The following is a 26,060-nucleotide window of genomic DNA, read 5'->3' as shown; positions in this document are numbered from 1 at the left end:
ACACCCAGTAAAGTTATTGACCCCTTCCTGTTCCTAACCTCCACCCACAGAGACTCCGTAGACAATCCCTCCATGGTGTCCACCTTTTCTGCAGCCGTGACACTATCTCTGATCAACAGTGCCATGCCCCCACCTCTTTTGCCTCCCTCCCTGTCCTTTCTGAAACATCTAAAATCTGGCACGTGAAGTAACCAATCTTGTTCGTGAGCCATGCAAATCTCTGTAATGGCCACTTCATCATAGCTCCAAGTAATGATCCATGCTCTAAGCTCATTCACTTTTTTTTTCACAACACTCCTTGCATTAAAATATACCAATTTTAAACCTTCAGTCTGAGCACATCCCTTCTCTATCACCCGCCTATCTCCCCTCTCGCATTGTCTACAAGCTTTCTCTTCTGTGAGCCAGCCGCCTATTTCATAGTCTCTTTTGCTTGGTTCTCATTCCCCAACAATTCCAGTTTAAACTCTCCCCAGTAGCCTTAGCAAACCACTCTGCCAGGATATTGGTCCACCCAACCTTTTTAGTACAGGTCACACCTGCCCAAAAGAGGTCCTAGTGATCCAGAAATCTGAGTCCCTGCTTCCTGCTGCAATCCCTCAGCCATGCATTAATCCTACACCTTGTTCTGTTCCTGTACTCCCTGTCGTGTGGCACAGGCAGTAATCCCGAGATTACTACCTTTGCGGTCCTGCTTCTCAACTTCCTTCCTAACTCCCTGTAGTCTTTATTCCCTTTAACTGCTTATATCTTTAGTACCTCTGCTGTCTGGATATCTTGGACGCAATCTGAAACATTCCAGACCCTGGCACCTGGGAGGCAAACTACCATCCGCGTTTCTTTCCTGCATCCACAGAATCGCCTGACTGACTCCCTAATGATAGGGTCCCCTATCACTACTGCCTTCCTCTTCCTTTCCGTAACCTTCTGAGCTGCAGGGGCAGACTTTGTGCCAGAGGCACAGGCACTGTCGCTTCCCCCAGGTAGGCTGTCCCCCTCCAACAGTACTCAAGCAGGTGTACTTATTGTCAAGGGGTACAGCCACAGGTACCTGACTCTTCCCTTCCCCCTTCTGACTGTGACCCACTTGTCTGTCTCCCGTGCCCCCGGTGTGGCCAGTTGCCTATAACTCCTAGCTAATACCCCCTCACTCTCCCTGACTAAGTGAAGGTCATCGAGCTGCATCTCCAGTTCCCTAATTCGGTCCCTTTGGAGCTGTATCTCGACACACTTGGTACAGACATGGCCATCCGGGAGGCTGGGAGACTCCAGGACCTCCCACATCTGACACCGAGCACAGAAAACTGGCCTCACATACATACTTCCTCCTTTCGGCAAATAACACAGGTAAACCTACCTTGCCTCGTTCCATTACCGCCTAAGCCCTTTGAGCCAAAACCCTATCACTCTACTACCTCTCACTCCGCTGTCCGCTGATGTGAAGGTCTTTTTAAGACCTTTTGCACCCTACTGGCTAACGTCATGCACCTGCGCAGTCTTCCCTCTCTTTTACCCCGAATAGTAAAAAAAAATTGCCTTTGCTCCGAGAATCAGTCGTTCACTCTCAGCCTTCTTGCTCCGAATCTAACTCCAGTATTAGAACATTACAGATAAGAGCAGAATTAAGCCATTTAGCCTACTGACCCTGCTTCGTCTTTCCATTATGGATGATCCGGGATCCCAGTAAACCCTATTCACCTGCGTTCCTGACATATCCTTTGATGCCCTGATTAATCAGGATAAAATATCAACTTCTGCCTGAAATATACCCACGGCTTTGGCCTCCACCACAGTCTACGGCAGAGCATTCCATAGATTCACTACTCTCTGGCTAAAAAATATTGCACCTTACCTCTGGTCTGCAAAGTCACTCCTCAGTTTTGATTCTGTGCCCTCTGGTTTTGGATACCCCCACCAGAGGAAACATCCTCTCCACATCCAAATTGTCTAGTCAACAGTCCGTAGGTTTCAAGGTGATCCTGCACCTCCCCCACCCCCACGTTCTTCTAAATTCCATTGAGTGCAGGTCCAAAGTTGCCAAAATACTCCTCAAATGTTAACCCCTTCATTCCGTGAATCATACTCATGAACATCCTCTGAACTCTGTCCAATGACAACACATCCTTTCTGAGATATGGGCCCATAACTGTTGTCAGCAGTATTATTTAGTGTCTAAAAAAGGCTCAGCAATATCTCCCTGCTTCTATATTCTATTTCCTTGAAATAAATGACAACACTGCATCTGCCTTCTTTACCAAAGACTCAACCTGGAAATTAACCTTCTGGTAGTAGTTTTGTATGAGTATGCTCAAGTCCCTCTGTACCTCTGATGTTTAAACCTTCCCCCTATTTAGATAATAGTCTGCACTACTGTTCCTTTAAACAAAATTAATTATCATACATTTCCAAACTCTGTATTCCATCTGCCACGTTTTTGCCCATGCATTCAATCGCACAGCTTCCTCAGCACTACCTAACCCTCCACCTATCTTTGAACCACCCGCAAACTTTGCCACAAAGCCATCAATTTTGTTGTTTATCAATGATATAGTTAATGTGAAAAGTAGCGGTCTCAATACTGAACCCTAGTAGACAACCAGAAAAGGCCCATTCATTCCTAGTTGCTGCCTCCTGCCTGTCAGCTATTCTTCTATCCATGTCATTATCTTTCCTGGAAAGCAATGAGATTTTATCTGGTTAAGCAGTCTTGTGTGGTGCCTTATTTAAATGCCTTCTGAACAAGCAAGTTAATGACCTCTACTGCCTCTTCTTTGTCCACCCTGCTTGCTACTTCCTCAGAGAACTCTAACAGGTATGTCAGGCAAGATTTCTTTTTACAGAAACTGTGCTGATAAGTAATAACTGTAATGATAAAGTATTACTTTATCATCAGTCTCCTCGTACCCCAAAACATCAACAGTAATAAACTAACACTTTCCCAACCACTGAGGTTAGGCAGACTGGCCTATAGTTTACTCTCTTTTCTTTTCCCCCCTTCTTAAAGAGTGGAGTGATATTTGCAATCTTACAGTCTGCTGGGACCATGCCAGAATCAAGTCATTCTTGAAAGATCATGACCAATGCATCCTTTGTCTCTTCCGCAATCTCTCTCAGGATTCTGGGATGTAGTCCATCTGACTTATTCAAATTAAGACTTTCGAGGGTGCCTAGCACTTTTTCTTTGCAATAGCAATGGTACTCACTTCTGCACCCTGACTTTCATGGACGTCTGGCACACTGCTAGTGCTTTCCACAGAGAAGACTGATGCAAAGTACCCGTCAAGTTCATCTGCCATTTCTTTGTCTACCATTACTACCTCACCAGCATCATTTTTATTGGTCCAATATCAACCCTCACCTCACTTTTAATCTTTATATAGCTGCTGTTACGTACACGCAACCCTGTAAAAGTATCGGCAGCAATTCAACACACCTGGAGTCTGGTTCTGCAGTTAACAAATACTATTTTATTAGTACCTACTAATAATAGTAAACTTAAAACCAGAGAGTCCAAGTGTTAGCAGTGTTATGCATATATAGGTATAAATATATAGTCCTTCGAGATTAGGTAGTAAGTGATACAGCCTTACGATGGCATGTGAGAAAAGTTCAGTTCGGATGCACGGGATTGAAGTGAGAGAGATATTTGTAATCTGAATAATCAGGTGTCATCGATCCTCCTCGATGTCCTCCAAATCTTCCAAGTCAGCCAAACGTGACCAAATTAAGAGTACCATCTTAAAACAATTATCTGCCAACCCAAGCAAGGGTTAGACACACTGGTAGATTCCACAGGGTCACCCTTACAGTCACGTATCGATTCCTCTTAATCGATCCTCAGCCCCACCTTTTGTAGGTACATAAACTTTCCGTGGCAATTGCCACCAGCCTTCATGCGTCTGCGTGTCTCACGAAACAAGCAGTGATGCTCGTTTAAATATCATTGTGCTGAACACCAGCTGTCCATCATGTTGCTCCTCTCAATCTCTCTCTCTCTCTCTATCGCTTTGTCTGTCTCTCTCTCTCTGTTACAAGCTTCTTGATCTGCAGCCAGTCTTCTGTTGTCGCTTCTCTCACTCTCAACCTGTCTGTGTCTCTGTCTCTCCCTCTGTCTCTGTCTCTCTCTCTTTCTCTTTCAGACATGGTTCTTAAAGGCACAGTCCATAATAAATAAAACTTAACATACCGTCGCACTGCAAAAAAAAACTTTTGCTATCCTCCATATATATTATTGGCTAGTTTGCCCTCATATGTAATCTTTTCCCTTCTTAAAACTTTTTTTTTGCTGCCTTTTATTGGATTTTGATAGTCACACTTGTTAGACCTGCATTTGAGAACTGCTTCCTCTGTGGTACATATCTTCGCCATGTGAACTATTCCCAGAAACTTCAGCTATTTCTACTGTTCTTCATCCCCATCAATATACTCCTCCAATCCAGTTTGGCAATCTCCTCTCTCATGCCTCTGTAATTCCTTTTATTCCATTGTGATACAGGTGAATGTAACTTGTGCTTCTTCCTCTCAAAATGCAGTATGAATTCACTCATATTATGATCACTGCTTCCTAAGGGGTCCTTCATGTTAAGCTCTCTAATATGCTCTGGGTTATTTCACAACACCCAATCTAAGATGGCCTTTCCCCTAGTAGGCTCAAGCACAAGCTGCTCTAAAAACGTCTCGTAGGCATTCAACAAATTCCCTCTCTTGTGATCCAAAACCAATCTGATTTTCCAAATCCCCTTGCAATGAAGGTCCTCCATCTGTGGCTGTGTTCAGGGCTTCCTTCATCGTGTCGGTAGTTTGGTTTTCTCTACTGACAATCATGCAAGTTCTGCATGTAGGCTCAGATGAATTTGTCATTGCAGTTCATGTAACAGTTTTACCAGTTTGGGTTGTTAGCCCTGAGATGAACCCCCGAACCTGGAGGACTGGTAGACCACTCTTAGTCTGGCCTCTACCTTTTGGCGTATTTGGCATGGGTGACCAGACCAAGAGCCAAGCACAAAGCCCTGACTCCAGCACATTGCGATAGTCAAACTTATAAACCACATCTAGGGTCTGGTCCTCTTGGAATGACTTGGAGTGCAATTTGGGGATTAAAACTTTGGGTGATAGTTTTCTTATGAGGCAAAAAAATAATAATATATTTTTATGACTGCATTAAAATATATTAATTAGTGTGGGCTCTTGGCAGGTTTGGCGTAAAAGTAATTCCATCCCTGTGAGGACAAAATCGTGATTGGACTCGAGAATGGTGGGTTTGGAATTATCCACATATGGACGTGATGAAGATTTACTTTGCTAAAGTCATCGATATTTACAAATCAGAGCAATATCAGAATCAGAATCAGACTTTAATCGCCAAGTACCTATGCACATACAAGGAATTTACTTCCAGCAGATGTTGTCTCTCTGCTCATAACAATAATAATGATAAATATAAATGAAAATATAGATTATACATACAGGTAGTGCAATCCAAGTAATAGTTAGCCGACAGTTAACCGGCAGTTAACTGTTCAGCAAAGTGACCGCAGTAGGGAAAAAACTTCTCCAGTGCCTATTAGTCTTAGTCTGGAGGGATCTGAAACGCCTACCAGATGGAAGCAGATCAAACAGTCCATGCGCAGGATGGGAGGAGTCCTTTATGATGTTCCCCGCCCTCTTCTTCAACCTGGAAGAGTACAGGTCCACAATAGAGGGCAGGGAGGCTCCAATGATGCGCTCGGCAGTCCTCACTGTGCGCTGTAGTCTGGTTCTATCCTGCTTGGTGGCGGCTCCAAAACACACAATGATGGAGGTGCACAGGACAGACTCAATGACTGCAGTGTAGAACAATAATAGAGAGATGTTGGGGAACTGGGTTAAAAAGCTGAAGAACAGAACCTTTAAGTTAGTAATCTCTGGATTGCTTACCTGTATCATTAAGGGTAAGAGTAGGTTGATGTGGGTGATGAATATGTGGCTGAAGAACTGTTGCAGGGGCAAGGGTTCAGATTTATGGATCATTGGCATCTCTTGTAGGGAAGATATGACTTGTAAAAATGGGACTTGAACCCGAGTGGGTGGAGGGTGTGGAGAAATACCGTTGTGGACAGGTTCGCTAGAGTTGTTCAGGAGGGTTTAATTTAGTTTGCCAGGGGAATTGGAGTGATGGTGCTGAAGGCTTTCAAACAGGCAATGTTAAATAAGACTCATAGTGAAGAGAGGCCGATAACAGTGCAAAGTTGAAGTCAACAGGATGAGTTACAATGTAAAAGGTGGACAGAATTTAAAAAGGGTGAATACAGGTCTGAATGTGTTATTTAAATGCATGCAGTATACCGAAAAAGGTAGATGAACTTGTACAGACTGACATGGGTGATGTTGTGGACATCACTGAATCATGGGTGAAAGAAGATTCTAGCTGGGAGCTTAATGCTCAAGGATACACATTGTACTGAAAGGATACGGGTGGCATGGCTGTGGTTAAGAAAAAATGAGATCAAATATTAGAGATTTCAGGTGACATTACGTGACATGGTGTTGGAAGATCTTGAATCTTTGTGGGTGGAGCAAAGGAATTTCAGAATGAAAAGAAGCAGATGGGAGTTTATTGACGAACCTCCAAACAGTAGTAACGATGAGATAGAAAATGCCCACAGAGCAATGCCGCAATAGTCATGCGAGATTTCAATATGCAGGTCAAATGAGAAAATTGGATTGGTGGTGGATCACAGGAGGGGGCTCTGTTTAAAGCAGCTCGTTGTTGAGGGGATCAGCTATTCTGGATTGGGCATTAAGTAATGAAATGGAACTGAATAGAGCTTAATGTTAAAGAACCCTTAGGGACAAGTGATCATAATGATAGAATTCACCCTGAAATTTGAGAAGGAGAAGCTAAAGTTAGCTGTATCAGTGTTACAGTGGAGTAAAGAGAAATACAGAAGTATGAAAGAAGAGCGATTGGAAAGAAACACTGACAAGGATGATGGCAGAGCAGCATGGCTGGAATTTCTGGAAACAACTCACGGTGTAGGATATATACATCTCACGGGGAGAAGTATTCTTAAGGCAAGATGAAACAATCATGGCTAACAAGAGATGTCAAGGCCAGCGTAAAAGCCAAAGTGGGCATATAATAGAACAAAAAGTAGTGTCAAGAGGATTGGGAAGCTTTTAAAAAGCAACAAAAGGAAATAAAACAAATAATTAAGGAAAGATGGAATATGAAGGTAAATTAGCTGATATTATTAAAGAAGATACAAAATTTTCTTTAGATATATAGTGTCAAAAAAGAGGTAAGAGTGGATATTGGAATGCTGGAAAATGATGCTGTGGAGGCAATAAGGGGGGCAAATAAATGACAGATGAATTGAATATGGATTTTCCATTAGTCTTCATAATGGAACACACTAGCAGTACATCAGAAGTTTGAGAGTGTCAGGGGGGCAGAAGTATGTGAAGTTGCGATTAGTAGGGAGAAGATTCTTGAGAAAACCAAATGTCTGCCGGTTGATAAGTCACCTGCATCAGAGCTTGTACACCCCAGTTCTCAAAGAGGTGGTTGAAAAGATATGGAAGCATTAGTAATGATTTTTCAAGAATCACTGGATTTTGAAGTGGTTCAAGAAGACTGGAAAATTGCATATGTCACTCCACTCTTCAAGACTGGAGGGAGACAGAAGAAAGAAAATTATAGGCCAGGTAATCTGACATCAAAGTTCAAAATTTTTAAAGAATAGCTTGCTATCAGATTATATGCATGTCACCACGTACAACCCTGATATTCTTTTTCTGCGGACATAATTAGCAAATCTATAGACTACTAACCGTAAACAGGATCAAGGGACAACAAACTCTGCAAGTGCAGATATAAATAAATAGCAATAAATGACCAGCCTGAATTAACACGATAAGAGTCCTTAAATGAGTGTAGTTATCCCCTTTGGTTCAAGAGCCTGATGATTGAGGGGTAGTAATTATTTTTGAACCTGGTTGTGCGAGTTCTGAGTAAAGAGCATCGCCTGGGTGATGAGTATCTTTGATGGATGCTGTTTATCTTCGGTAACGTTTCATGGAGATGTTTTGAATGGTTGGGAGGGTTTTACCCATGATGTTCTGGTCGAATCCAGTATTAGATTAAAATTTGAAATGGGGATTAGCAATGTTTTAGGAATATGAAAGATCTGTGAGAAGGTAAAACATTCATTCCACTGAACTGGGGAAGTGGGGGAGGGGCATGGTAACAGGGTAGTTCTCACATTCTTGAAAGTAGCATAGAGAATTGATGTGCCTTTTTTATGTTCTCCCTATTTTCTCCACAGAGCGAAAAGCAAGCCGAAGATTTTTGACAAAATTTGACAACTATCAAATATTGCAATTGACAAAATGCTACCGGACAAGACTAGAAGAGGCAATCGTAAATGCAGTGGAAGGAGTCAGCTTTGTGTTAGCATACAAGAGATATTTTAGTTGTCGAGAACATCAGGTGAGTTAGAAAAGTTGATTGTTTTGATTGTTTTATGTTTAACATTGCTAAACTGCCAGTGTGTTCGATGTTAGCAATTATGGAATATTGTGAAGGATATGAATAAACAGCAAATTCTGATTCCCAATCAATAATAAAATTATCGGAATATCTCCAGCAGATCAATTCAATTTCTATCGAAAGGTTGGTAAATAACTCTTGAGAAGATGTGAGGGGAAAAATCTGTTACTCGTGGTGCGGAAAATGAAAGATCAGAATTGGTAGTTAGTTATGAGAGAGAAATGCAAAGTGATGAATTTGGAATAGACATTTGTACTCTTCTAGTTTGATTCATCAACAGGGTTGTAGCTGATTGTAATTCAGTCAACCTTCCACTCAAGTCTGCACCCTGCCTTTGCCACAATCATTTACCCCATCCAACCTCTGGAAAGGCAGTCAATGAGGAATCAGCCTTTCAAAGATCAAAGTGTTTCAAATAAGTTCTTAACACTGTCACGAACTCATGGAGGTAAAAATCTGGCGAACATTTTGTCACAACGTCTGAAAACTGTTGAAAGAAAATCTGAAAACGTGGCAAAAAATTATTTTAGGGGGAGCATAACCAGTTTTTGAATAAAGATAAATGTTAATAATGTTGAATTTATTTGACTTAAAACATATATATATATATATATATATATATATATATATAAAACCAGAAGGAAACAGTAGGATACAAAATATGGTGCTGGGAAGTATTAAAGTCCCTGCTACCCTTCCACAACCAGTAAACTGTGATTGATGATATTTGTTAGCTTGAACTTACCATTAAGTGCATTGTCCATGATTTCCATTTAACAATTCTAAATTTCTTCTAAATTTCAAATCAACTAGTACTAATTAACTTCTAAATTCTGTCAGCTGAAGATAACGTAAATAGGGGAACGGAACAGTTTATATAGCAAACTGTCAAGATGCTATCATGTCACAAAGTGGAAAATTCAGTTCACTGCCTTACTTCCCCTTTTCTAATTTACTGAATTTGTTTGTCATGAGGAAAAGCTGAATAGGTTAAACAAATAAGGAGCAGAGTATTTGACCGGAAGATACTGAAATTAAGCTTCCTCTGCTTCCTTCCTGGAAGAAATTTGGCACCAGAAGGCAGAATTTTAGTGAAAACAACATGCCCACTTCGGCAGATGAAGTAAAATGTCTTCCCTCAGAAGGAACCGAATCTTCTGAATTCGCTTCCACCGATGCTAGATAACTGAAGGTGTGCAAAGATTTTCAGGTACGAAAGAAAGCTAGTCTCTTATTGAGCAACACACAAAAAATGCTGGTGGAACGCAGCAGGCCAGGCAGCATCTATAAGGAGAAGCACATTCAATGTTTCAGGCCGAGACACTTCGTCAGGACAAACTGAAAGGAAAGATAGTAAGAGATTTGAAAGTAGTGAGCGGAGGGGGAAATGCGAAATGATAGGAGAAGACCGGAAGGGGTGGAATGAAGCTAAGAGCTGGAAAGATGATTGGCGAAAGGGATACAGAGCTGGAGAAGCTCAGCTTGCTCCTGCCCCACGGAACACATTTCTGCATACCTTGACACTCTTATCCCCCCTTGTTCAATCCCTTCCCTCCTATGTTCATGACACTTCTCACGCTTTGAATTTAAGTTCACTGGCCTCCAGCGCATTATTTTCACAGTGGAAGTCCAGTCCATATATACTTCCATCCCCCACCCGGACGGTCTCAAAGCTCTCCGCTTCTTTTTGGATTCCAGACCTAACCAATTCCCCTCTACCACCACTCTCCTCCGTCTTGTGGAATTACTTCTTACTCTCAATAATTTCTCCTTTGGCTGCTCCCACTTCCTCCAAACCAAGGGTGTAGCCATGGGCACCCGCATGGGTCCCAGTTATGCCTGCCTTTTTCTTGGCTTTGTGTAACAGTTCATGTTCCAACTCTATACGGGTCTCCGTCCCTCCCTTTTCCTTCACTACATCGACAACTGCATTGGCGTTGCCTCCTGCACACATGCTGAGCTCGTTGACTTCATTAATTTTGCCTCCAACTTTCACCCTGCCCTCAAATTTACCTGGTCCATTTCCGACACCTCCCTCCCCTTTCTTGATCTTTCTGTCTCCATGTCTGGAGACGGCTTATCTACTGATATCTACTATAAGCCTACAGACGCTCACAGCTACCTGGACTATTCCTCTTCCCACCCTGTCTCTTGCAATAATGCCATCCTCCTCTCACAATTCCTCCGTCTCCGCCGCATCTGCTCTCAGGATGAGGCTTTTCATTCCAGGACGAAGGAGATGTCTTCCTTTTTTAAACAAACGGGCTTCCCTTCTTCCACCATCAAGTCTGCTCTCAAACGCATCTCTCCCATTTCCCGCACATCTGCCCTCACCCCATCCGCCCGCTACCCCACTCGGGATAGGGTTCCCCTTGTGCTCACCTACCACCCCACTAGCCTCCACGTCCAACGTATAATTCTCTGTAACTTCCGCCACCTCCAACGGGAGTTCACAACCAAGCACATCTTTCCCCCCCCCCCCCCCCCCCCTTTCTGCTTTCCGCAGGGATCGCTCCCTATGTGACTCCCTTGTCCACTCGTCCCCACCATCTCTTCCCACCAATCTCCCTCCTGGCACTTAACCTTGTAAGCGGAACAAGTGCTACATCTGCCCTTACACTTCCTTCCTCAGCACCATTCAGGGCCCCAGACAGTCCTTCCAGGTAAGGCGACACTTCGCTGTGAGTTGGCTGGTGTGGTATACTGCGTAAAGTGCTCCCGGGGTGGCCTTTTATATATTGGTGAGACCCGACGCAGACTGGGAGACCGTTTCGCTGAACACCTATGCTCAGTCCGCCAGAGAAAGCAGGATCTCCCAATGGCCACACATTTTAATTCCACTTCCCATTCACATTCCGATATGTCTATCCATGGCCTCCTCTACTGTCAAGATGAAGCCACACTCAGGTTGGAGGAACAACACCTTATATACCGGCTGGGTAGCCTCCAACCTGGTGGCATGAACATTGACTCCTCTAACTTCCGTTAATGCCCCTCCTCCCCTTTTTACCCCATCCCCGACATATCTAGTTGTTTGTTTTTTTTTCTCTCTCTCTCTGCCCATCACTCTGCCTGTTCTCCATCTTCCTCTGGTGCTCCCCCCTCCCCCTTTCTTTCTCCCGAGGCCTCCCATCCCATGATCCTTTCCTTTCTCCAGCTCTGTATCACTTTCACCAATCACCTTTCCAGCTCTTGGCTTCATCCCACCACCTCCGGTCTTCTCTTATCATTTCGCATTTCACCCTCCCCCCACTACTTTCAAATCTCTTACTATCTTTCCTTTCAGTTAGTCCTGACGAAGGGTGTCGGCCCGAAACGTCGACAGCGCTTCTCCCTATAGATGCTGCCCGGCCTGCTGTGTTGCACCAGCATTTTGTGTGTGTTGTTGTTTGAATTTCCAGCATCTGCTGATTTCCTCGTGTTTGCTCTTATTAAGCAGCCATTATTGGACTGAATGATGGGCCGTTGTTATCTTACAGAAGAGATGCTCTGAATCAGTTCAGATAAGGCAGAAGGACAAACTCTGATTGTCTACTTAAATCTATGATTATTAGGACAGAACAGAGCAGGCATTAAAACACTTATCTAGGAATGCACAAGGCCTTCTCAGTACGCACGTCAAGTTCTGCCAGTCCAGGGCACCATTCATGACCAGTCCATTGGTCAAACCGCAAAAGTCCGCCCAAGGCCCCCAATGCTCCTTTTTTAGTACAAGTGCAAGCTGGTAAACCAGAGCCAGCCATCATTTGTCACTCCTCTTCACGTGTCCCACTTGTGTACTTAACTAACTGGCGTGTTTTTCCCATTGTATTCCCACATTGTATTGCATTCACACAGTTGCCATATGGCATGTTGTTTTGCATGACTGTATTCTGCTTGGAAAATTGGAATTTGGACCCCAATTCTGACATAATCACTAAGGAGTTTGTATGTCCTTATGGTAGAATGTGTCGGTTTTCTCCATTTCTTCTACTTTCCACCTGTAGTGTATAGTTCTGCACTATGGTTAATGGGTTAACTGCTCATTGTAATTTGCCCTGTGATGAGTCTACAAGGTTAAATCAGGAATGCTGGGCAATTTAGCTCAAAGGGCATATTACGCATTGTTTCTCAATAAATAAATTAATAAATTAATAAATATTCCCACAGTGTTGCACCCAATGTTGCTATGTTCAAGGCCACGCTGGTGAGACATCTGACATGCACAAAGATTAACCTTACAATAAACGCCACCCCTTGAATTTTACAATCCCTTTACATCAGGCCTACAGACTTTAACACAACTGCCGCAGTAGCCCCAACATATTACAAGCAAATCATAAAACTACTAGGCATAAAGACATAATGGTTGTATAACATCTGTTATGAACCAGTAACTGGTTTCACTTACCAGCAAAGATAGATATGTCAGTTGAAGTCCAATGGTACTATTTTCAAAAGTTTTATTAATAACGGGGCACAATACTCAATCTAAAACGCAGGTACATTAATAATCACTCAGAAATAAGCTCTTTCGTTGTCTAGGGTATAATACTGAGTCCAATTGGAAATATAAAGAGTCACTCTGAAGTCTGCAGGCTTTTCACGTGTTGGAGAGAGAGAGAGATAAATGGAAAAACTTGCCCAAAACATCCATGGAATCAGGGGAGCGAACTTCCCCGTTGTTAGTTAAAAGCGATCTTCCGTTGGTTCCAGCCACAAACCCCGCATTCAGAATTTAACGCACGTGGCTTATTTCAAAATGGCTTCCCGTTCCCATGGGAAGCGGTATCGTGCTTCTTGGTGTCTCCTTGGTGCGTCTGAGGGTCGTCCTCTTTCAGACCCTTCTTTATACTGCCTCACGGGATCTCAGGTGTCAATCAGGTTGCAGGTGATGCAATCTCTCTCTCAACCAGCCCACTTTGCCCGAGGGCTTTACAATGTCCCTGCGAGTTGGCACGTCTGCAGTTCCCAGGTGTCTCCTGAGAACAATGCCACAGTCTCCAGCTTTTGTCCCAGTGGAATGTGGTATCCAGCACGTCGCTGTCTTTCCATTTCCTGTGTCCATTCAGCCTGTCTCTCTCTCTCTCTTGCTCTCTCTCTCGGGTCATTGACCCCCCTTTCACTAGGGCTCTTGCAATTCTCACAAAGGAGGGGGCTGGTATCATAACACATCCTAGTGAACTACAGTAGTCCACCACCCTCCTGACGCTCAAACCACCGTCTCCATCCTGGTATATAATACCATAAAGCCATAAGATATAGGAGCAGAAGTAGGCTATTGGGGTCATTGAATCCTCTTCGCCATTCAATCATGGGATGATCAACACTTGTGGATATAAAAAAAAATGCTGCCCCATGTTACCTGATATAATGGTCTCAATATCATCATTAGGTGAGGAATATGTTGTTGCCTGTACCTATGGGTTTGGGAGCTGGAGGGTACCACCCTCCCATCTACTGGTGTCCTGTTGCAAGTCTTGAAAGGACCTTTACAATGCCTTAAAGCCAAAATCCTACTGTTCCCCCTTCCACCACCCCTTAAACGGGGTAGTATTATACCCTTTAAACGGAAGATAGGTTGCCTTTTTACCATGGTAAAGGCGAATTCTCGATCTTTTTGCAGGTCATCCCAACCCTCATAAGTCCCTGTGGTCAGGTTGCTGACTGATGGAGATCTTTAGGCTCCTACTCTGCAGTATTCCACTCTTCTCCAGATTTTAAATACAGATTTAATAGGCAGGGATGCTTAACCTTTACTGCGGCTGTTACTCCATCTCACAGTGTGTTAATCTTTGTGAATCTCCCCTGCAGGGAATTGTTTACCCTATGGTTTGAGGTCATTCGTGCCACTCCACCCTTGTCCTTGTGGTTCTCCCGATTTTTGACTGTACGAATTCCTTGGCGAAGTTGTCCTTAGTCACCACTGATATGGTTAGCATTTTGAGTCTTCTTATAGTTGGATGACCACATTGTTCCAGGCTGCCGGGAAGCCCTACAAGCTGAGGGGCACTTGGAGAGGGGGACAGGTCAGACTATATTTCTGTGAACATAGTTGGTTATATTTTCGAGGATTGGAGTCGTGCAGAGTAGGCTGATATTCCACCCTCCCCTCTTAATCCTCACCATCAAAGCATATGTCCCCATCCCAGGTATCTGGTCATTGCCCTATAAAATAAGAGCCCCGGTCTTGGCCAGACGTCGAGCAATGTGGACACTATTTTGCAACATCCCCTCAGCCCAGGTCTGTACTGACTAGCTGGCCTTTGCCACGGTTGTGCAACACTAATACAATACTTTCACTTAGTTTTTAAGGTACTCTATTTACCCCTCTTTTTAAGAGATTGTCTCATGTCATTGATTTTTTTAATGTACAGTATCAGTCCAAAAATACCCTTTCTGACTCCAACACTTGTCTGGGAACCCTAAGCCCTTTGTGGGTCCAGATCGTCCATCCAATCCCCCAGTGCACCATAGAACACCAGCAAATTGGCCAGGCTACCAAACCTGTTCAGTTATCGGTCCACTCTGGTATTCAGTCTTCTTCGCTCAGTGGGTGGAATCTTCCTCCTTTTCCTAGTTCTGAACACTTTTGCTGTTTACTGCAACTCCCAAATCCTTTGCCGAATACGCCAAAATATTATGTTACATTAAATGTTCTTGGACTCAGCTGAGACAGGCAAAAAGACACAAACTTCAATTACCGACTGTATTTAAAACCTCATTTATTAGAACAGAACAGAGCAAGCATTAATTAACTCATCTAGATATGTACAGTGGCAGTAGCCATCGGTTGACTGTTATTCAGTGCACAGAGCAACTGAGCAGATTATTCTCTTCTTAACTTTTATGAGTTTTGTTTTTAATATTTGTCTTTATTATTTATAGGATATCATTAATTGTATAGAAAAGGGGACTCGGGCAGACAGTGCCAAGCTACTATTAAGTGTGGTGTTGGAGAAGGATTGTGGAATACTAAGGCTGATATGGAATTCCTTCATGAAAATGCACCATATATTGCCAAAACTGGATGTGCTGCTCAAAGAAATGGAGAAGCCTGGTATGGTAGAATCACACGTTGGATCCAAAATCAAAGAGGGTTTATCAGAATTGCCTGCCCACCTGAAAGGTAAGAAAGATGTAAAATTGTGCAGTTGATATTTCTGAGAATGACAATATTTCATTGTTGTATCTAAGAACACAAAATGTAATGGAATATGGGGTCACAGGTGACTAAGGAAGCAGGGTGGAATAAGAACATTGGCTGGGCAAATCTGCTGACATTGTGCTGTATTTTTGTTTTCTAAGTATTTCCATGTAATTGTAAAGTAAAGGGAACTACTCACTGCTACAAATCTTTTCCACTGTCAAATTTTCTGTGGTTTATGTGAACACTTGATCATGTGTCTCTCCGAAATCATCAATAGTATTCTTCAATATAGTGACTAATGGCTCATCTGCAAACCAGGAGAATGGAGCTTACCAGCAATTATGCTGCCTCTGTTACTAGTATAATAAATTTCTTATTGATAGCTATGATTCTCCAGAAAAAAAATGGAACAGCTCCTTAATCTATTCTGTCCCATAATACAGATAATTTCCTGCATTGTTCACCCATTATTAACAACATTTTGATAAATGTCCATGAGTCTGTAAGGCATTGTTTTATATTTATTGTAATAACATTAGTATTTGAAGTCACAAGATAGTCACCAGTTTTGTAAGTTTCCGATTAAATCTATTACCTTGAACCTGCTTCCTGCCATTTCCTATTAAACTATTTTCCTAATGCGAAGTTAATTCTCATCATTTCCACAGTGTTTAATCGTATCTCTTTCTTTCTCATGAAGAACTTTGCCAAGTGTTTTTTGAAAGATTATGTTAATAATTTCCATATATATTCCTTGAATGGTTTTGTTTAATATTTACAGATTTATACGGCAGGCCCCCAACTAGAAATTTTAATGTTTAGTGCTGCCCAGACTCCAAACTACGGTTTGACATTGTAGCAGTTTATTTGCCCATATTTTCTAACAAAAACTGACATGTCATGAGCCCTTCCCACTTTCTAAATAGGGAGAGCACAACACAAAGAGGCTATTCTGCACTCCATTGTCTTTCTGACTATCAAGTCTCTATCTTTAGTAAACCAATTTAACAGCCTTTTATTGACAACTCTTTGTCTTCTGAATTCATGTGCTTGACCAAATAAACATTTTGAGAGTCCCACCACACCCCACTCCCACGTCCCCACATTCGCACAATGTTCTCACACAGCTCATGGTGGGAGAAAATCTTGTGTTTGATTTCAACAAGATCTTTCATATCTTGCGTTAATCCTATACCATCCAGATTTAATAACTGAGCAAAATATTCAGAATACATAAACTGATATGCTTCTCCTAATCTTGTATACATCAATAATGCCCCACTCCTAACCACCAACTTGAACAGAAAGCCACTCAGCTTAACGCACACACAAAGCTGGAAGAACTCAGCTGGTCAAGCAGCATCTATGAAAATGTTCCAGTCCGTCATCTTTCTTATGCGTAGGTCAAGCTATCCAGCTGATGGGTCTGGAAATAATGTAATCAAGAGGATCTTTGGAAATTAAGAATGAGGATCAAATCTTATCTTTACATCAGTTTTATGAGATCAGCATTGAGATGTTCATCATTATACAGGTCAGACAGTGTCAGCAGCTAAAAACTACAAGGAAAACACATTACCTCATACTCAGTATCACTACATAATGATATACTCCAACCCAAGCAGCACTGTGGCTTTTGCATGTTTCATGCCATTGCATCAGTCCTAAGTATAGTTACCAGAACTACACACTGTATTCCAGTTATTCCACACAGCAGGCTAGGCAGCATCTACAGGGAGAAGCACTGTCGACGTTTCAGGCCGAGACCCTTCGTCAGGACTAACTGAAAGGAAAGATAGTAAGAGATTTGAAAGTAGTTGGGGGGAGGGGGAAATGCGAAATGATAGGAGAAGACCAGAGAGGGTGGGATGAAGCTAAGAGCTGGAAAGGTGATTGGCAAAAGTGATACAGAGCTGGAGAAGGGAAAGGATCATGGGACGGGAGGCCAAGGGAGAAAGAAAGGGGGAGGGGGGAGCACCAGAGGAAGATGGAGAACAGGCAGAGTGATGGGCAGAGAGAGAGAGAGAAAAAAAAACAAACAACTAGATATGTCGGGGATGGGGTAAGAAGGGGAGGAGGGGCATTAACGGAAGTTAGATAAGTCAATGTTCATGCCACCAGGTTGGAGGCTACCCAGCCGGTATATAAGGTGTTGTTCTTCCAACCTGAGTGTGGCTTCATCTTTACAGTAGAGCAGGCCATGGATAGACATATCAGAATGGGAATGGGAAGTGGAATTAAAATGTGTGGCCACTGGGAGATCCTGCTTTCTCTGGCAGACCAAGCGTAGGTGTTCAGTGAAATGGTCTCCCAGTCTGCGTCGGGTCTCACCAATATATAAAAGGCCACCCCGGGAGCACTTTACACAGTATACCACACCAGGCGACTCACAGGTGAAGTGTCGCCTCACCTGGAATGACTGTCTGGGGCCCTGAATGGTGCTGAGCGAGGAAGTGTAAGGGCAGGTGTAGCACTTGTTCCACTTACAAGGATAAGTGCCAGGAGGGAGATCGGTGGGAAGGGATGGGGGGGACGAGTGGAGAAGGGAGTCGCGTAGGGAGCGATCCCTGTGGAAAGCAGAAAGAGGCGGAGAGGGAAAGATGTGTTTGGTAGTGGGATCCCGTTGGAGGTGGTGGAAGTTACGGAGAATTATACGTTGGACGTGGAGGCTGGTGGGGTGGTAGGTGAGGACAAGGGGAACCCTATCCCGAGTGGGGTGGCGGGCGGATGGGGTGAGGGCAGATGTGCGGGAAATGGGAGAGATGCGTTTGAGAGTAGAGTTGATGGTGGAAGAAGGGAAGCTCCTTTGTTTAAAAATGGAAGGCATCTCCTTCGTCCTGGAATGAAAAGCCTCATCCTGAGAGCAGATGCTGCAGAGACGGAGGAATTGTGAGAAGGGGATAGCATTATTGCAAGAGACAGGGTGGGAAGAGGAATAGTCCAGGTAGCTGTGAGAGTCTGACAGGGTGGAATAAAGATGTCCTCATATCTCCCTCCTCATATGTTTCATGACACAGCTAATGAAAGCAATTATCCGAAATGCCCTTACGACCTCCTCTTTCTAGTTGCTTAGTTTTCCCAGTTCTCTGCTTCTATATCTACTCAACATTTCTTCTGAAGCAACAGGCAGCATTAAGTATGCCCTGCAGCAGGGTGCCAAATTTAACTTTTGAGTGGATTGTAAATCAAGGAAGGTGTGGAAGGGCTGGGAGATGAATTCTATTTCAGTCCATAAAACGATTGGATGAAATTGACCTAACTTGGCAGTAACTGAAAAGAGGATAGATTTTTTGGCTCATTCTTCTATGAGTGTAGTTTCATTTTGGGGATATAACCCTTTAGCAGTGTTGGTAGATAATGGTAATCAGAGATGTCACAGAAATGACTGGTTTGGGGAACAGGAAAGGGCCTGAAACAGTCAACAGTGTGCAGATGCATCAGGGCAGAATACACATCATTGTTTATAAAGCAATATTTTCCTCACTTTTTGCCATTTATTGCAATACACCAGAATTTTGGAACATCTGTCCCCACCATGACTGAAGATACAGAAAAGAGACAAATTTCAGTTATCTCAGAAACCAAGAAAAATGCGGGTATGATAGAAAACCCTTTAAAATGAATTTATTGTTCGAACAGCATGTCAAGTTCTTGTTCACAGATCTACAGTTCATTTATGAAATTGGAATGAAAACAGTGCCACAGTAAGAGCCACATGTGGAACAGATTAGACCATAGAGATAGGAACAGAATTAGGTCATTTGGCCTATCATGTCTGCTCTGCCATTTCATCATGGCTGATCCAATTTTCCTTTCAGCCCCAATCTCCTGCCATCTCCTCGTGTCACTTCATGTCCTGATGAATCAAGATTCTAACAACCTATCCCTTAAATTTACATAAAGTCCTAATCCCCAACGCTGTTTTTGAGGCTGTGTCCTCTGGTCTTAGACTGCCCCACCATAGGAAACTTCTCTCATATCCACTCTATCAAAGTCTTTCACCATTCAGTAGTTTCAATGATGTCACCCCTCATTCTTTTGAACTCTCATGAATACAGGTCCAGAGACATCAAATGTCCTTCATATGACAAGACAATCAATTCTGGAATCACAGTCATGGACCTCCTTTAAATCCTCTTCAGTTTCAGCACTCCCTTTCCAAGATACGGGGCCCAAACATGCTCACAATATTCCAAGTGAAGCTTCACCAGTGCTTTATAAAGTATCAACATTACATCCTTGCTTTTATATTCTAGTCATCTTGAAATGAACGCTAGTATTGCATTTGCCTTCCTCAACCTGCAAATTAACCTTTAGGGAATTCTGTACAAGGACTTCCAAGTCCCTTTGCACCTCAATTTTTTGTAGTTTCTCTCCATTCAGAAAATAGTCCACCTTTTTGTTTCTTCTATCAAAGTGCATCACTACACACTTCCCGACACTATATTCCATCTGCCATTTATTGGCACATTCTCCTAATCTGTCTGTTCTTCTATAGCCTTTGTATTTGCTTAAAACTACCTGCCCTTCCACCTATATTCATATCACCTGCAAACTTTGCGACTAAGCCACCAATTCCACCGTCCAGATCATTGACATATATTAGAAAAATAATTGGTCCAAACACAGTCCCCTGTGAACACCAATCATCACTGTGAGCCACCCAGAAAAAAAGGCTCCCTTTATTTCTACACTCCGCCTCCTGCTGATCATTGATCTACTGAACTACATTTTTAAAAAAAAAAACGCACAATTAGCTTGCGGAATCCAGCCCTCGGAGTGAAAATACAGCGCCTTTACAGAGTGACTGTACATGATAACAGAATCAATTTCTCCAGTGGTCACTGAAATAAATGGACTCCTTCTGAAATTCGATAAACAAAGAACAGCAGACAAGATTCTGTCATATTAACAGAGATGGATGTTGCAGGAATCTACGTTCAGGTCAAATCAATATGCATGGAGCAATAGGGGAGAGAAGGTAACAATTTTCACTTGCACTCCAGAAAGAGAACTGAGTGAAGTGTTAATATGTTGTGAAAATAAATGGCAGCAAAGCTACTGCTGAACAGTTGGATACATGAGGAGTTTGTGTGTCAGTTTGTTTTGTTTTTTGCTATCTGCATGTGTGCCCTGACAGTCTCTGACCACAAAATGCAACAGCAGAAACTCTAAGCAGATGTTTCTTCAGTCCACATGTAATGTCACACAGTTGGACTAAGGACATCAACACAAAATTCTGGAGGAACGTAAGCAGCTCAGGCAGGCGGGGAGGTCTTTGTATTCATGCATAAATTTTGGATGTTGCCTGGGTTCCGGTGGCGTGATGGTCCAGAATGGCAGTTTAAGTCAATAGCTCCTCCAGAAAAACGCATATTTTGCCCCGTTCATCCATCAAATATAAGATCTTTCGAAAATATCTGAATTGATAAAGGGGGCAAGAATGGGGAAAAGGAATGGAGATAAAAATAAGTATCACTGCGGAGCCTGTGGATGAGAGAGGTGCAGCGAGCGGCTCTGCTACCCGACCGCGTGGTAGAGAGATTGGCCTCGTTCAGGCAAAGCGGCAAAAATGTCAAAATTCTGGAAGAGGTATGGGAGTTCCAAAAAGATATAAAACAGCAACTGAATGATATCAAGTCAGAGCTCGCCAATGTCAATCAAAAAATAGCAGTGGCAGAAACACGAGAAGGTAGAATATCGCGTGCAAAACGTGGACCAGATACTAAGTTAAATGATAAAAATATTAAATCAACAAGAAAGTAAACTGATTGACCTGGAGGGAAGATCACAATGGAAAAATATCAGGATATACAATGTTCCTGAAGACGCGGAGGGTTTGTCTATGATGGAGTTTGTACGAAAGTTGCTGCGAGATGCGCTGGAGCTTGAAATTGACAGGGCGCATCATGTGCTCACCCCGTGGCCTACTAGAGACCGAGAAAATAAGCCATGTTCAATGTTAATTAGATTCCTTTGATACAATACCAAGGCAGAAAGTCTACGAAGGGCCTGGTGTAAGAAGAGGGTGTTTTTGGACGGGAAATTAATATATTTAGATCAAGATGACCCACACCACCCCCACGCCCCCAGCGGTCCTGCAGAGACTTAAACAATACTCTAAAGTAAAGCGAATATTAAAGCAATGAAAGATCAGATTTCAAACTCCTGCTAAACTGCGAGTGTTTTATGACGATGGGATCCAACTGTATCAGATAATGGAAGAGGCAACTACAGACATAAATGCCACAGGGTTGCCTGTCAGCGTGATCAAACCGAGGGAAAGACTGGCTGAGCAGTTATTCCATTCTACTTGGAAAATAGTGCGAGAATTGAGAAAGCAGGGGATGGGAGGAGGGCGAGAGAAATATATCAGGAAGAGACTGGGAGATTTCCGAAGACAGCCCTCACCCCATCCAGAAGTGCCATAAGGTTTGGCTAACTTTAAAAGTGTTGAGAAGCTAAACGGAAGCAAAATAGACGGTGATATACCTATCTCGAGAAATACTTATTATAATGTGGATTTTATATTACTCCATTATTCTATTTTATTCATTCATTCACTTCTTTTTCCTCTCCTAAATAAGAGTGTGTGTGTTTATATATCTATATATATATATATAGGAGGAATACACAGGGAAATCCTTTCTGTGTAATGGATATAGATTTTCTCACTTACTTTAATGGGTACTGCAGTGGGGGCCCTCAACTCACAGGTAGGTGGGGCTATCCCCCACAGCTAGACGTTTCCTCCAGTTCAACCCAGAGTCATCTCTGAGACAACCCAGAGACCTCAGCCTTGAAATCACACCTTTGTTGCCTTTTTTCATTATTATTTGTGTTTCTTGGCTTTTAATTTTTCAGCAAGTAGATCGATTAAGCTTTATTCTATTAAATTCAAAGATATATTGAGAGATACATACACATGGCAAAGGAAATTCTTTTCTTTTAATGTCAATGGGCTGTTAAATTCAATCAAACGTAGTAGAATTCTATCCAAAATGCAAAACCAACAAGTCCATGTAGTATATTTACAGGAAACTAGAATAAGTAAGAATGAGCATGGAAAACTAAAGAGAATGGGCTTCACTAATTTGCTCCTCATAAAAATCAGGACATAGGAGAGGAGTTGCTATTCTTATCTCAAACAAGCTAAATTTTGAAAACAAAAATTCAAAATGGGAGATAAGGAGGGCAGATATATTCCAGTAAGGGGGAATATAGATGGAAATTCAGTTACTTTATTGAATAAATATGCACCCCCAAGAAGTGATATTTGTTTCTTCCTGAAAATTACTAATATTATGGTAACAGAATCAGAAAGTCTCCTGATATATGGGGGAGACTTAAATTTACAATTACAACCAAAGTTTGACTCTTCCAATAGAAAACCCATGAAACAAAATCCTTACATAAGAAAGTTAATACACTTTTTGAGGATGTTTGTCTAATTGATATATGAAGGGACCCTTTCCCCAACAGAAGGGCTTACACTCATTATTCTGCCCCCCCATTCTGTGTGTGTGTGTGTGTGTGCACGCGCACACACACGATTAGACTATTTCATAACATTTGGAAAAGACAAAGACAAAATAAACACCTGTGGAATTGGAACAATAGATGTATGTGACCATGCATCTATATATCTATATACGGTACTTATCTGTTGATTTTGACCTACAGCCAAAGAATACTATTTGGAAACTAAATTCAAGTTTACTCAATGATCCCTACTTCAAGGAACAAATTAAAAAAATAAATTGGTCTTTACATAAAATTCAATGATAATGGAGAGGCTTCACCTCCCATTCTGTGAGATACTCTGAAGGCTGTTTTAAGAGGGAAAATTATAGCGATATCTTCATCTAAGAACAAAATAAGGAATAAAATATTAGAAGAATTACAAAATAGGCTGAAGGAACGAGAAAACAAAACACAAATTTAATATGGCACAGGATACATTACAGGAAATTTTAAAAAATAGGAATGAACTTAATAGTTTGGCTAAAAAAAACCAGGAAACATTTAATGTTTCCGAAACAGAGACATTGTGAGAATGGATCTAAGTCTATGGAAGTACTGGCGTGGAAACTGAAATAAAGGATAGCAGAAAATACAATTCATAGATTTAGAAATCCAAGGATAAAAATGATAAATGTAAGCTAAATGAAATCCAAGAAGCTTTTGAAGTGTTTTATAAAACTGTATTTTAAAGTTCCAGGGGGAAGCATAACCCAAATTGACACCTTCATGAATTCTCTAGAGTTACCCACTTTAAGCGAAGAACAGAATTGAACGATGAGTGCTGACATAACTGAAGCTGAACTAACAGCTGCAATCAGTCACCAGGATCAGCTGGGTACACAGCAGAGTGGTACAAAGAATTTAAATATGAGTTTATTCCTGTCGTACTCCCAACACTGAACTGGGCACTAAAAAAGGCACAAATGCCACCCAGCTGGAAGGAAGCGATAATCTCAGCTGTACCGAAAGAAGGCAAGGATAAAATGGAATGTAGGTCAGTTAGACCAATATCCATTCTTAATGTAGATTATAGATTATTTACCTCCATCATGGCCAAACAATTCGAAGAGTTTCTACCCATACTGATACATAACGATCAGGCATAACGCAAAATACAAGACAGTATACAAAGGACACTTCACATCATGGATTATGTACAAAAAAAAATAAATCGAAGCAATGGTGATAAGCGTGGATGCTGAAAAGGCATTTGATTCGGTTAATTGGAATTTTCTTTACAGAGTTTTACACAGATTTGGTTTCTATGGCACAATTATTAAAACTATACATGCGCTATATGACAACCCTATTGCTAGGATTAAAATCAATGGATATTTATCAAATAGTCTTACCCTAGAAAGGGGCACGAGACAGGGTTGTGCATGGTCACCGCTACTCTTTGCATTATATCTGGAACCATTAGCTCAATACATCAGACAAAATGAAGATATCAGGGGAATTAGTATTAAAGGGACAGAGCATAAATTGGCTTGTTACACAGATGACATTTTGATCTATCTAGGGCAACCAACAGACTACCTAAATTGATGCAATCCTTTGAACAATATGGTCAATTATCAGGATACAAGTTCAACATATATAAAACCCAATTACTTTCATATTACTATAGCCCACCAAGAGAAATTGAAAGTAAATATCCCAAGGCATCGCAAACAGAATCTTTCAAGTATTTGGCATCATTATGCCAAAAGATTAGGCAACATTATCAGAATGCAATTATCAGCCTAGAGATAAAAAAAAATTAAAAAGATATAACAAGATGGAACCTAATTTTTTTTTAGTTTCAGTTCAAGGATTGAGTCTATTAAAATGAATATACTGCCAGACTGTTATAGCTCTTTCAGACCCTACCAATAGAGATTAATCAAAATCAATTCAATGAATGGAACAAGATGTTATCAAGATATATTTGGCAAGGTAGAAGGCCCAGATTTTGTCTCAAAACTTTGCAATTAGCCAAGGAAAAGGAGGAATGGGGCCTACCTTCTCTCAGAGATTATTTTTTTTGCAGCACAGTCGAGAGCTATGATGTGTTGTTGCAACCCATCACATGATGCTCAATGGAAAATCATTAAGGAGCAGATATTTCCCATCTGCATACAGGCAATTTTTGCTGATAACAACCTAAAAAGGTACTTAAGTACTATTGATAACCCATGGTTGAAATAGACAATAGACAATAGGTGCAGAAGTAGACCATTCGGCCCTTCGAGCCTGCACCACCATTTTGAGATCATGGCTGATCAATTACTATCAATACCCGGTTCCTGCCTTGTCCCCATATCACTTGATTCCCCTATCCATAAGATACCTATCTAGCTCCTTCTTGAAAGCATCCAGAGAATTGGCCTCCACTACCTTCCGAGGCAGTGCATTCCAGACCCCCACAACTCTCTGGGAGAAGTTGTTTTTCCTTAACTCTGTCCTAAATGACCTACCCCTTATTCTCAAACCATGCCCTCTGGTACTGGACTCTCCCAGCATCTGGAACATATTTCCTGCCTCTATCTTGTCCAATCCCTTAATAATCTTATATGTTTCAATCAGATCCCCTCTCAATCTCCTTAATTCCAGCGAGTACAAGCCCAGTCTCTCTAACCTCTCTGTATAAGACAGTCCAGACATCCCAGGAATTAACTTCGTTAATGGAAATGGACTCTTAAAATATGGAAAACTATTATAAAAGAATATAAACTAGAGAAAAACAACACACACAAAATGCTGGTAGAAAACAGCAAGCCAGGCAGCATTTATAAGGAGAAGCACTGTCAACATTTCGGGCCGAGACCCTTCGTCAGGACTAATGAAGGGTCTCGGCCCGAAACGTTGACAGTGCTTCTCCTTATAGATGCTGGT

At 42.0% G+C, this 26,060-nt stretch overlaps 1 protein-coding gene across 1 annotated transcript in view; it reads left to right on the top strand.

Annotated features, from left to right (window-relative positions):
- Nucleotides 1–26,060, top strand: part of LOC140723239 (NACHT, LRR and PYD domains-containing protein 12-like) — a 177,275-nt gene that overhangs the window by 42,375 nt on the left and 108,840 nt on the right. The window contains exons 3-4 of the mRNA XM_073037838.1: nucleotides 8,307–8,470; nucleotides 15,398–15,638. Coding sequence (XP_072893939.1) covers nucleotides 8,307–8,470; nucleotides 15,398–15,638 — 405 coding nt within the window. The remainder of the gene's footprint in view (nucleotides 1–8,306; nucleotides 8,471–15,397; nucleotides 15,639–26,060) is intronic.

This window comes from Hemitrygon akajei, unplaced genomic scaffold, assembly GCF_048418815.1.
Source record: "Hemitrygon akajei unplaced genomic scaffold, sHemAka1.3 Scf000105, whole genome shotgun sequence".
Lineage (NCBI taxonomy): Eukaryota > Metazoa > Chordata > Chondrichthyes > Myliobatiformes > Dasyatidae > Hemitrygon > Hemitrygon akajei.
Note: the sequence above shows the minus strand (reverse complement) of the source record. Positions and strands in the feature narration are given on the sequence as shown.